Source organism: Panthera pardus, unplaced genomic scaffold (genome assembly GCF_024362965.1).
Source record: "Panthera pardus isolate Hobbes unplaced genomic scaffold, ASM2436296v1 HiC_scaffold_8, whole genome shotgun sequence".
Taxonomy (NCBI): domain Eukaryota; kingdom Metazoa; phylum Chordata; class Mammalia; order Carnivora; family Felidae; genus Panthera; species Panthera pardus.
The window spans coordinates 98005891-98020246 of NW_026527013.1; the positions used below are offsets into that span (position 1 = coordinate 98005891).

Sequence of the window (14356 nt, forward strand, 5' to 3'; positions counted from 1 at the left end):
GCTGTAACTTGAGTCTTTAGTCTCCTTCATTCATTCTTCACTTCCACAGTACTTGCAGGAAGGGTGGGTGGGTCTGGATTTACTTCACCTCAGGTTTCTTTCTCTCTTTCCAGGACTACTTTGTAGAAACTTTCACTCCCAGCCTGCCATCTGCTTTCTAGCTCTTTTCTTTTTCTATCTTCCAGTAGTTCCTTTTTCTATTTCTTTACATCTCACAAATTTAAAAAATATTCCTAAAACAACATACAGAGGGGGAAACAGCATTGGGGACTTTTAGATTATCAGTAAGTGAAAACTTTAGGATTGAAATTTTGGTCTCAGCAACTCTGAGACCCAGATTCTTTTCTTACTTCCATACTTCCTTTTATACTCTTCACCCTTCCCCAAGTCCTGTTTTTCTCAACATTCATTGTCTTTTACTTCAGGGTTAAACTTAGTGTCCTGTTCATCACTGAAACCATTTAAACGTCACTGGTTGAGACCAGCTGAACTCTCGGCCTCTGTACACGTGAATATAATGGTCTGTAGTACATCCATTTATGTTTGTTTGTCATCATATCATGTGTATTGAGTGTGTATCCATAGATTCATTGTTAAATCATTGAGAGCAGGGACCACATGCAACATACTGGTACTAGACTTTTGATAAACACTCAAACCTGTGCATGAATGGATTGATTCCACTTCTAGTGTTCAGTCTTTTTTGGTCAAATTTCCTTATAACTTCAGTTTTTAATGTTTGTTCTGTTACTTTTCCTAAAGGTAATTTCCAGTAGTCTCTAGTTTTTGTGGGGGGTCACATCTCTGTTTGTTTATTTTGATAGCATTGTATATGGCTGGTGACTTTCTTGGCTTATTTGCAAGAACACCATGCCTTCATTGTGAATCCATCTATTCTCAGCTTTTTTCTTTGCTCTGGTTCCACTTGACCTTCACCTCACAAAGTCAATAGCCCTCTCCTCTTAATATCAATCTATTTTTTATACCTTTCTTAGCACACTTACTGTAATTTTTGTGTAGCTTAGCACACTCCAGGTCTCCAGTCTCTGCAGCATACACACATACCCCTGTACTGGCATACGTGTGTGTGTGTGTGTGTGTGTGTGTGTGTGTGTGATATTCTCACACAAGCCCCATACTTCAATCAGATTTGTATCCCAATAACTCTCATTGTTCTTGGAATACAGTCAAGATTGACTCACTCTTACTAAATTACTGACTGAATGAATCAATCAAATCAATGAAGCAAGCATATTATTTTCTCTACTTATATTTTTCTAGCACTTGTGCTATCTTCCTTCTGATTAGACTACTTAGAAATGTCCCTTTAATTGTATTTGTTTCATTGCATTTTATCTAAATTATTCTGTACAAGCACGTGTACTTTCAGAAATTTCTTTGACCTTGCTTGTACTTCTTTTATTCTTGTCCATTAAGATAATCATCACCCTGATTTTCTTTCACCTGTGATTACTCTGTCTATTGACGATGTAAAAACCTATATTTGCTTTTCCTTTTATTTCCCCTCACCAGTAGATGCCAGTCCTGTACATACTAGCTTAAAAAGAAAACCCGTTTTAAAATTTTGCAGTCCTTTATTTATTACTCCTTTCAGTCATCCTTAAACTTGTGTCTTTTCTTAAAATATCCTTCTTATCAAATGCTCTTGCCTAATTAAAGTCATGTTATCATCTTTTCATTTTATAAAAATATAACAATGATTTTCCTTTTGAGAATTTGAGCTTTTTAGCTTTACTTTATTTTTTCTGGAAGGCCAACTGTGTTCATCTTTCAGATTCTATAATTCAACTTTAATTTGGTTTTTCAAAATACGAAGTATACTTTAAATATTTGAATTAGCAATAATCACACCTCGGATAAACCTCATTGACTATGATACTGCCACTGCGCAAAGCTACTTTAAATATTGGAAAGAAAAAGAATTTTCTTCTTGCCTTTATCTTCCATAGATACTAGTAAATCAGGCACTTGAACTGCCATGAAAGGTTCTTGGAGAACTGCTGTACTTGTACAACTGTAGTCGTTGGTCACTCGGAAACATTGAGGAACTGTTGTCATCAAAGCATGTATTGAGCAATTGTTTCCATAGCATTATGCTTTATTTTATGCAAAGGTTAAGAAGAAATAAAGTCATAGTTTTAGCCATTAAAGTAGTTTAGAATCAACTTATAAAACAAAGTCCCCACCCTCAACACATCCCTACACAAGTTAACTTTTATAAAATAACACAAGGAAACGTTAAGTCATGTTACACAAATTATGTATACACATGCACAAAGGTAGAAAGTTAAAAAAAATGATACTTAGATTAAGTAACATTTAATCAGGAAGGATGTTTTCTAGAAAAATATTTAAATAACAAATGGCCAAGAGAAGATGTTGCCACAGAAAAGGGAATGGCATAAACAGAATAATGGGAAGGGAGCCAGTAAGTGGAACATTTGCATCTTTTGGGTCTTATCAACAGCAGTGTATAAAAAATGTTATCTTAAAAATGGACATTTAACTTTGTCCCATCCAGAGAATAAAACTGCATGTAACAGGAGTTCTTTCTTTTCCTTTATTCTCCAAAACTGGCTTAATAGGATTAGCAGTACATAATTACTGCTCCAGGCTCAGATGTAAGACGCAAGAAGTTTGCAATTTATCTGCTCAGGGAGACCTTATACCTCAAGAAATATTAAACAATTATCTGAAAACATGTAACATTAGGTGAAGGCGTAAAACGTAAGGTGTAGGAGAGGTTCAAAGGATAGAAAAAGACCGCTAGGCTCGAGTAAACAGGTTAATGCCGAAGGAGAAGTTAATATTTGAACTGGGCCTTTAGAAGAAGGCTTTCGAGAGGGCAGAGAAGGGATATATGGGCAAATGTGTAAAAGATACAAAGGGAGGAATGTGTACAGTCTTCTCAGGGTATGGCTTGCCTTACAGTTATTATTTTTGTGAGGGTGTTGTTTAAAAATGAAAATATAGCTGAGTTCATACTAGTTGTTGGTAATATGTTACTAAGATTAGGTAAACAAATAGAGATGTGACAATTTTTATAACAGTATTCTCAATATTGTTAAGATGTCACATGGCCTCATATTCATCTGTAGATTCAAATAAATCTCAATTAAAATCCCAGCAGGATTTTTTTTAAAGAAATTGATTAGCTGTTTCCAAAATGCATAGGAAAGGCAAGGTACCTAGAATAAAAGTTCTGAAAAAGAATAAAGTTAGAGACTGACCTTACCCAATTTGACAAGATTGATTATAGAGCCTCAGTATCCAAGACTAAGTAATATTGGTATAAAATAGAAATATTTAATATCTAATAAATATATAAACATAGCAATATATGGAATAGAATAGAAAGTAAGGAATAGATGGAGACATATAAGGGCACCTGGGTAGCTCAGTTCATTGAGCATCTGAGTCTGATACCAGCTCAGATCGTGACCTCATGGTTCATGTGTTTGAGCCCCACATCGGGCTTTGTGCTGACCTGCTTGGGAGAGGCAGAGCCTGCTTGGGATTCTCTCTCTGTCTCTCCCTCTATCTCTGCCCCTTCCCTGCTAGCTCTCTCACTCTCAAAATAAATAAACATTTAGAAAACAATAAAAAAAGGATTGAGACATAGAGTCAGTTGACTTTCAGTATAAGTACCATGATAACTCAGTGCTAAAATATATAATATTTTTCTACAAATAGCAGTACAAGAATTAGATATCCATATGGGGAAAAAAGCTGAGCCACAAATGTTACCATACCATAATTAATTACGTTGGATTAATTAATTAGCCAAAATTAATCATAGGTCTAGACCTAAGAGTTTAAACAATGAAACCTATAAAAAGAATGCATAGGTGAAAATCTTTGTATTGTCACATTTAACAGGTCACAAAACATGGACCATCAAAGAAAAAAACTGACACGTTGAATTTCATTAAAATCACAACTTTTATACTTTGAGAGGCACAGTTTTGAAATGAAAAGAGAAAGTATAGACAAGGACAATATATTTGCAAAACATATATACAAGGGCTTGTATCCAGAATGTGAAGTGCATTTACAACTCAGTAACAACAACCCAATTTAAAAAATATGGACGAAAGATTTTTTGATAGCTGTTTCACAGAGGAGGATATATGAATGGCCAGCAGCACATGAAAATATGTTCAACATCATTAGTCACTGGTGAATGCAGATTAAAACTGCATTGAGATACCACTGCACACCTGCTAGAATGGCTAAAGAACACTGACAATATAAAATGTTGGCAAGGATGTTGAGTAATGGAATACTTGTACGTGACTGGTGGGAATGTAAAATTTTACTGCCACTTAGGACAATAGTTTGGCAGTTCTTTTAATGTTAAACAGATACTTAACCTTTCAATTCAGCAGTTAAACTCTTTGGTATTTTCCAAGAGAAATGAAAGCATATATTTATGTAAAAACTTGTGTGTGAATGACAATTTTAGTCCTAATAGACAGAATCAGGAAACAGCTCAAATGTCTATCCTGTGCTTTACTCCACGTCTTATGAACAAGAATTTTAGAGGAGGTGCAACTCCAGGAATCTGTCATTTTCCATGTTCCTCCATTTTATTCTGTTGCAGTCAGGCAGCCTAGGAACTGGTGCTCTAGACTATCCTGTCCAGTATGGTAGGACTACTACTACCTCATACTGTACTTTTGTGCAAACGTGAAAAATGCACCTCTCACAGAAGTATGCCACCTTATGGATGCATGGCTTGACAGCTAGCATAAAGGCTGAATTTCAATTCTCCTAACTCCCTCAGGTGGGAGCTCTAGTTCAGTTTTATGTGTACACTACATAAAGGAAAATATGAAATAAATAACACAAAGTCATGACTCACAACCTCATCATGAGTAAATTAATCTGGCAGAGTGTTTAAGGTAGGTGAGTCTAGAGTTGGCTAAAGGACTTTATTGTTTTTGTTTTTGTTTCTTTTTTTTCCCCCTAAGACAAGTCTATAATGTTACCACCACAATGCTTCCTTAGACCTAGAGGAAGAGTAGAAAGAGGCTATATGGGCAAAAAGTATGAAGGATGGTTAAAATGGGTTAAGAACGTCTGAGCAAATCCCATGTTCTCCCTGCTTTGTAGAAGGAAGAGAAGGAATGAGAGTAGGGAGAGATAGTTGTGGATGCATCCATCTTTCCACTTACGGGGAGGAGAGAGTAAGCTCGAGAGAACTAAAGAGGAGCATGCTTTTCTAAAGTCCTGAGAAGAATGATTAACAAAAGGAAAAAGTGATCCTGGACCTGCTCTATGGGAGAAAAGAGTAATGGACTTAACCACATGGATCAAATGGGAAAAAGGGAGATACATGCTGCATACTAGAATTTTTAATTCGCTGTAATATTTAGTCTATTAATTAATTTTTAATGAACCCACCCTCTAGCACAATAGTCAACCAAAGATTCTTAAATACGAACACTTCCTATGTCTTATGCATACAGTAATCCAGTCTTGTGCATGGTGAAATGGGAAAGGGGGTAGAGGCAGATGGGGGACAGAGTGATAAAAGTTTAAATGTCAAGAAGGATAATGTGGGATAAAAATGTCAGAATTAGTTTAAGACCCAATGCTGAAGAAACTTGACAGCTACACTAAGTGATTTAGAAATATATTTTATTAGCATGATGAAGCTGGTAGTGCTTTGGATAAAGTTGTTCTTTAAGATTAATGTTTAACATTTGTATTGAGATGTAATTCACATGTCATCACTTATTTAATTATAGAATTCAGTCATTTCCAGAATATTCAAGATGTGTGTAACTATTACCTCAATTAATTGTAGCACATTTTGACCACTCCAGAAAGAAACCCCATGTCCATTAACAATCACTTTCCTTTTCTCCCAGCTCCCTCCCTTACCCCCACTTTAGGCACTGATCTACTTTCTGTCTGTAGATATTTGACTTTTCTGGACATTCCATATAAATGGAATCCTACAATACGTAGTTCTTGTGACTGGCTTTTTTTCACCAGTATGGTGTTTTCAAGGTTCATCCATGTTGTATCATGTATCACACTTAATTCCTTTATATTTCCAAATAATAGTCTATTGAATGGATATACCACATTTTGTTTATTCTGACGTCAGTTGATGGATATTTGGGTTGTTTCTTCTTTTTGGCTATTATGAATACTGGTTTGAACATTCATGTACAGATTTTTGTGTGGACATGTTTTCATTTTTCTTGGGTATATACCTAGGAGAGGAATTTCTGGGTCATGTGATAACTCTAGGTTTAACCTTTTAAGGAACTTCTGGATGATTTTCCAAAGTAGCTGCATGCACCATGTTATATTGCCTCTGATAATGCATGAGGGTTACAATTTCTGCACATCCTCATGAACACTTGTTATTATCTGTATTTTGGCATAACCATCTCTGAGTGGGGGTGTGAAGAGGTATCTTATTTTAGTTTTGATTTGCATTTCCCTAATGGCTGTTGATGTTGAGCATCTTTTCCATGTGCTTATTGGCCATTTGGGTGTCTACTTTAGAGAAATGCCTATTCAGATCCTTTGCCCACTTTTTTTTCCTCTTAAGATATACTTGACGTATAACATTATATTTCAGGTGTATAACATAATGATTTGTATATGTTGTGAAATGAATACCACAGTAAGTCTAGTTAACATCCATCACTATACATAGTCACAAATTATTTTTTTTTCCTTGTGATGAGGACTTTTAAGGTACACTTTACATAACATCTTTCAAACATGCAATACAGTATTATTAACTATAGTCCCCATGCTATATGTTACATCCCCATGACTTATTTATTTTGTAGCTGGAGGTTTGTACCTTTTGACCCCTTCATCCATTCCATCCACCCCCACTTCTCACCCCCCCTACCTTCTGGCAACCACCAATCTGTTTTCTGTATATGTGAGCTTTGTTTTTGGTTTGTTTGTTGGTTTTGGATTCTAGTGTCTACATATAAGTGAGATCATATGATATTTGTCTTTTCCTGACTTAGTTTTAAATTAGGTTGTCTTTCAGTTATTGGGTTATAACTATTATTTATAATACTGTAGATATAAGCCCCATATCAGATATATGATATATAAATGTTTTCTCCCAATATGAGTATTGCAAATTAAAACAATGATGAGATACCACTACATACCTATTAGAATGGCCCAAATCCAAAACACTAACAGCATCAAATGCTGGTGAGGATATGAAGTAAAAAGAACTGTCATTCATAATTTTGTGCTGTTATCATTTCAAGCTTTTTACAAATTGCACATGACTTCTTAACTGTCTTCCTGATTTTAATCTTTCTTTTCTATGTCATTCTCTTCTCATCCTTACCCCTAATGGAGGAATACAATAGCAGTTTTCAAATATATGAAGGGATATCATGAAAATCGGAATTGATTCACTCTGTGTAACCGTAGTAGTAAAAGAATTTTACTCTTTTCTTCTAAATTATATTATGAATAACTTCAAAACTGAATGCATTGCAGAAAAAATTCAGCTCATTCTGTAGCTTCTTTTTGGCCTCAGATGGTAGAAACCTAAGCAAATAAAAATCACTTCTTCAAACCTTCTTCAGCTTGCTATACACACTCAATTTTTGGTCTTCATTATGCTCTCTCATATTCTAGAACGGGCTAACCTACTGTCTGTCCTTCCTTTCAAAAGAAATTCTTCCCATTACTTCACCTACACAATTATATTTTTTCTATCACTGTTGCTGCTGGCATAGCATCAATTATCCATATTACATTTAATTGACAGTTTACTTAACCAGCTTCTGGTTAACAACCTTTGCAAGTAGATAAGAACTTGATAATAATTGCCTATCATACACAAACAATACCAGACTAGCAGCCATAATTTCTGCAGCCACACGCACTATTTTTAAATCTTCTTGAAGTGTAAAGATAAACACATTCATGAATACGATGCAAAGCTATAGTAACTTTATAACATTTTATTTTTTTAAGAATATTTATTTGAGAGAGAGGAGCAGAGATAGAGGGGGGGAGAGAGAGAATCCTAAGAAGGCTTCATGCTGTCAGCACAGAGGCTCGAACTCACGAACCATGAGATCATGACCTGAGCCGAAACCAGGAGTCGGACACTTAACCGACTGAGCCACCCTATAACATTTTGATAGAAGCAGAGTTGTTTATATTAAAAGCTATGCTTTATGACTAAGGTTTTGGAGATCACTAAGAATCTTGGAAATCATGTTTTAAGCTGATACTTTTAAAACATAATTACTATTGATATAAAAGTCAGAATTATGGTTCAGTTTAAACACAATTTTTTATGCTTGTGAAACTTTATGTAGGGATAATGTACATGGTGCCTGGTGTATCCATATCAGAATATTAGGAAGTTCAGATTAACTAGTCTCTTTATTTGGAAAATACAAACACACACCTTTACAAAATCATGGAGAAAACATAGGTATGTATTTTAAGCAAAAATTATTAAGTTAGTCTTATTTGTCTAAAGATTCACTTTTATTACGTGAACTGGGCTCTCTATAAAAATTTTTCTGAGCTTCTAGAAGAATCTCTAAAGATTTTTTTTCTTTGTTAGATACTAGAAGAGAAGATTTCTGAAAGTGCTTACTATCCTCTATGAACCAGATTATCCTTCCTTTCAATTCCAAGACTTTATAATTTAATTTATTAATACCCTTCTATGTCAGGAACATATTTCACGCACACACGGTGAGAGATAACGGCTTTTCTCAATTACAGGAACACAGAGAATATGTAACTTCAGTTCTGCAACCTCAGAAATAGCTTTAAGTAATCAAAGAAACATAAAAACTCACCAGTCAGGATTTCAAAAGGCTATTTTCCTTTCTAGTGTCCATGAAATTTTATATGAAATAGCCTAAGCCCACAAATAGTCAAAAAACAAATTAAAGGAGAGCAACTCAAATTCTTTACCATCTCCCACAAGAGATAATAGATCCCCAGAATCCTGATAGCCATCTCAAGAAGTCAGATTATAAAATTACAGTGGTACTCATTACTGCTACCAGTGGGGAATTATTTATTGTTGTTGCTGTCTAGTGCAAACTAGATGCAGAACCAAAATGACCAAAACCAGAAAAAATTCAAAAGTACTAAGTTAGAAAAAAACCATGTTAACAAACATAGCGCATTATTGCTGCTTTGGAATCACTGCGGAGACCAAGCAAATAGGTGCCTGGGCTTAAACAGCCCATGAAGTGCATTTCTGTGATGACAGTTGAATTGGCTTTGTGAATCCACTGTGGCATCTTGGTGGAACCTCCAAAGCTATTGTAGGCTAATATTCAGAGAGTTAAAAAATGACTTTGGTACATATAATATGAACATGTATTAGACTTTACTAAACTCACTAATTAATGAGAGAACCAGTGAGATGGTAAATGTGATTCAAAGGACATTTTAGAAGAACATAGTTCAAGGCAATATTACTTAATAAAGTAGTATTAGAACATTAATAAAGTAACATTGCTAAGTAAGACATAAAACTAGTTAATATTCTACAGGGAAATAAACCATGGCCTATGAGATTATCTTTTTAACAGAAGAAAAGTATCTGAGTTTATTCAGGACAAAAATCTACAAATTAACATACAACTTAAGTATATCCAGGATTTTAATCAATTTTAAACAGTGGATCAATTAAAATACATTCCCCCAAATTATCCTTGGTTGGACCTGTTAAATAATGCACTACATCACATAAAAAAGATAGGCTGCTCTCCTTTTTGCCCTTGTTTTCAAGCTTTAAATAACTTAACACATGGCAGCAACACATGATACAACCAACACGTGCCCAGAGTAATTATATAGACAAGTTTTATTTATGGGAAGAGTCAATATGATAAAGATGTTAGTTTTCCCTGAAGTAATCTAAAAATCAGTATGATTTTATTCAAACTTCAACGAGTGTTTTTATAGAACTTGTCCAGTAAGTCCAAAATTAATTATGAAGAGAAAAAGCTCAAGAATAGTTCAGAAAAATTTGAGGACAATGAACTAAGTAGAGGGAATTGTCCTATGAAATGTCAAAACTTATTATGAAGCAATGGAGTATGCAGAGATAGACAAACAGATGAGTAGAAACTAATAGAAAACCCAAAACATGTTGATACACATTTGAAACCCTGACAGACGTAGCACTACAATCAATGGAGAAAAAGTGAACTCTTACTAAATGTTGTTAAGCAGATTGTTTATAACACTTGGAAAAAATAAAAATAGATTGCTAACACATATTATAATAAAAATTAATTTCCAGGGCTGCCTGGGCGGCTCCATCAGTTAAGTGTCTGACTGTCAATTTTAGCTAAGGTCGTGATCTCACAGTTTGTGGGATAGAGCCCTGTGTCGAGCTCCATACTGATCAGCACAGAGTCTGCTTAGGATCCTCTCTCTCCCTCTGTCCACCCCTCCCATTCTCTCTTTCTGTGTCTTTCAAAAATTAATAAATAAACTTAAATAAAAAAAAATAGCTGGGTAGATAACTAAATGCAGAAAAGCAAAATGTTAAAACTTGTAGAAGAAAATATAGAATGTTTGTATAACTTTGAGGCAGAAAGGGAGTCCTGAAAGAAAACACAGAAATACCTAATACAAAGCTGAAATTACAAATGTGATTATAGGTTTAAAATTTTTTTTTCCTCAAAATACCATTTTTCAGAGAAATGTGAAAGGACAAGCTACGGATTGGGCCAAAGGTATTTGCAGCGTATTTCATTGAAAAAGTGTTAGTACACAGGATGTATAAGAACATCTTCAATAAATCAATAAGGAACAAGATACTCAACCCAAAAACATCAACAAAAATGGTAAAAAAACAAAAAACAAAAAACATGATCTAACAGTCTGCAGAAGTGGGCAAATAACTCGAAGATCTGAAAAGTACATGCAGCCACACTAGTAATCAAGGACATGCAATTAAAATCACAATGTGATATCTTTTTACACTTATAAGATCACCAGTATTTTTTAAATTTTCTTTTAATGTTTATTTATTTTTGAGAGAGAGACAGAGTGAGAGCGAGGGAGGGGCAGAGAGACAGAGACACACAAAATCCAAAGCAGGGTCCAGGCTCTGAGCTGTCAGCACAGAGCCCAATGCGGGGCTTGAACTCACGAACTGAGAGATCATGACCTGAGCCCAAGTCAGATGCTCAACCAACTGAGCCACCCAGGCGCCCCAAGATTGCCAGTATTTAAAAGGTTCCAAATCTCACCAAGGTGAGATTGGTGAGAGTGTGGAAAGTCAGAACCTTTCATACAATGCTATTGAGAATATGGATTGGCATAGCATTTTGAACTAAAATTTGTCGGTCTGTTTAAGTTGAAAAAGCCTATGTTCCTTGATTCAGGAATTCTATTTCTAGCTATATATTGTAGAGAAATCCAACACGTGTGCATAAGGAGACATGTATGAGCTAAAATGGAAAACAATACAACTGTCCATCTGCAAAATAATGGGTGAATATATTTTGGTATATTCATAAAAGATAATGCTACACGGGTGTTAAAATGAACTAGTAGAGGAGCCCCTGGGTGGCTCAGTCGGTTAAGTGTCTGACTCTTGATTTCAGCTCGGATCATGATCTCACGGTTTCGTGAGTTTGAGCCCTGTGTCAGGCTTTGCACACTGACCTCATGGAACATAACTTGGGATTCTCTCTCTCCCTCTTTCATCTCTCTCTCCCTTTCTCTCTCAAAATACAAATAAATAAATAAATAAATAAATAAATAAATAAATAAATAAATTTAAATGAACTAGTAGAATGGTTCTATAACCATGGATAAATCTCATACATGACTCTGGGTGAAGCATATTGTGCATATCATATATATGTGTTATTTCTACATCTAAACACCAATAGGAAGACTAAGCATCAAAATTAGTATGATGGTTACCTCTAAGGAAGCAGTGAGCAGACTAGAATTAGAGGCAAATAATAAAGGGGCTTCAGCTTTTCCGTAATACATTCCTTTAGAAAAAAAATGACTCAAATATTGCACAGTGCTGAGATTTGATAAAGTTGGGTGTTTGGTACATGGGTTTTTATTAGCTAATTTTCTCTGCACTTCTCCATGATTGAAATACTTGAAAATACTTCAGAAAATAAAAAAGAAATACTTCATTTTGAGACCTAAAAAATGGTGTATATATAACATATATATATACACACACATATATACATATATATATACACACAGACATGTATATATATATGTATATATGTGTGTGTATATATATGTGTGTGTATACAGACATGTATATATGTGTGTATATATATAAGTTTAAAAGCATTATATACTAAATAACACTAATACTGTGTGTTGCTCCTAAAGATAAATACATGCATTTATATACATGTGTCTGAACACATGCACATATATATGGTTATGAGCATTATATATTTCAAGCGTACAACTTGAATAGGAAGGATTCCCTGCAATTCCTTGAGGAGGAAAAGTGGAAGGCATGATGGTTTGAGGCTCACAGTGTATTTCAGCTGGCTGTATTATGTTTTATGTAATTTATTAAGGACAAAAAAAATGATGTAAGTATGCCATACATTAGCAGTTATGAATTCTTTGTGATAGGATTATGAATATTGAGTAAACTGAATCTCTCCATTTAGTATTGCTTCTATCTATTCTTTCAAAATAATCTTTTTAAAGCATTAAGCATTTGGCTAAGATCTGGAACTTGTGTATAAAAAACAAATTATGGATCAATAAGAGTGTCTTAAATATCAAGTGTTTTGTCAACTCATGTATTGAAAATGGTAATGTATTATCAGAAAAGTTAATTATGGGTAATTTTTCCCCTCTTCCCAAAGAATACAAGTCAATGACCAGATTGTGGAAGTGGATGGAATCAGCTTGGTGGGTGTCACACAGAATTTTGCTGCAACAGTTCTCAGAAACACCAAGGGCAATGTCAGGTAAATATGTGGTTTCAGATATGTATAATTTCATTACTTAATATTATGTTGAATTTTAGCCTGCTAGAATTATACCTATAGATGTATAATTTCAATGAGAATTTTATCTAAATACTTAAAACTTGCCTTTAGTTTTTAATGTTTCCTTCTTATTATAATATGTTTATACAAATGTAATTTAGAACCAAAAATTGTGGTATTTTAGAAAGGCATGAAGATACGAAGTATACAGTGTGAATCAACATGGTCAATTACTGAACTATGTTAGTGTTCCTAACTAGATAGAATTTCTACTTACATCCTCAACAAATATGAATTTAGATTCTAAATCCTTTTAATAAAACCAGTTATACAATAAGTTGAAATTGAGCTGATTATACCTATATCCAGTGGTACATGGTTCTTAGAAAGACTGTCCGAATTATGTAAGGTTAATAAATGCATTTAAAAAATCTCTTCGTAGACTTTATAGGACTAATCTTTGGTAAACTGTAACTTTGCCAATTTAAAGTACAGAGGGTATGTTCTTTTAGACCTTGAAATTTATATTTGATCCTGGGTTCTGAAAATTGTAGCTTGGAAAACAAATAAGAAAGTAGTCCTAAGCCAGCTAGGGTCAAGGTAAGAAATCCATTTTATTTGGTCATAGGGCATTTATGTATGTATGTATGTATGTATGTATTTTTTGTTTTGTTTTTAATTTTTAATAATTTTTTTAAATTACATCTAAGTTAGTTATGTATGTATGTATTTTTTAAAGTTTATTTATTTATTTTGAGAGAGAAAGAGAGTGAGCAAGCGAGCCGGGAAGGGGCAGAGAGAGAGAGGGAAAGAGAATCCCAGGAGGCTCTGTGCTGTTAGCACTCATGTGCTGTTAGAACTCATGAACTGTGAGATCGTGACCTGAGCTGAAACCAAGAGTTGGATGCTTAACCGACTGAACCACCCAGCTGCCCCATAGGGTATTTGTTTTTAAATACAGTGTTTCTTATGTCTTAATACTTTTCCATCAATCCTATGAAGGAACATATAGGGGACATTATTTAGTATGGGTAAGTCTCCAATGTTTTAGTGTTATCAGCAGAATAGAACTGCCAAATATTTTGAAAATACCAAGTGAGTTAATATTGCTGTAAAGACAGTAACATGAGGATTTTTTTGCAGCATGCTTTATGTTGCACAAACATGGGTTTAAGTTTTAGAATTTAGACTGTTTCATTTGGAAAATATCCTTTAATGCTGAAGGAAATGTTTAAGGAACACATCCGTGACTTTTATGGGTGCTGTGTTGATGCTCCAAGAATACCCATAGTCCTGAGAAAAGGATGTGAAATAATTGGAAAGAGCATAGATAAAAAACTGTCTGA

General features: G+C 34.4%; 1 protein-coding gene and 1 pseudogene across 16 annotated transcripts in view; one reads left to right on the forward strand and one right to left on the reverse strand.

Moving 5' to 3' along the window:
- The window catches only part of PPP1R9A (protein phosphatase 1 regulatory subunit 9A), a 324540-nt gene that overhangs the window by 184841 nt on the left and 125343 nt on the right, over nt 1–14356 (forward strand). For all 16 annotated transcript variants that reach the window (XM_053897845.1, XM_019443360.2, XM_053897839.1 and 13 more), the window contains one exon: nt 12885–12989. In XM_053897845.1, coding sequence (XP_053753820.1) covers nt 12885–12989 — 105 coding nt within the window. The remainder of the gene's footprint in view (nt 1–12884; nt 12990–14356) is intronic.
- LOC128775833 (U4 spliceosomal RNA) lies at nt 1787–1917 on the reverse strand (annotated as a pseudogene).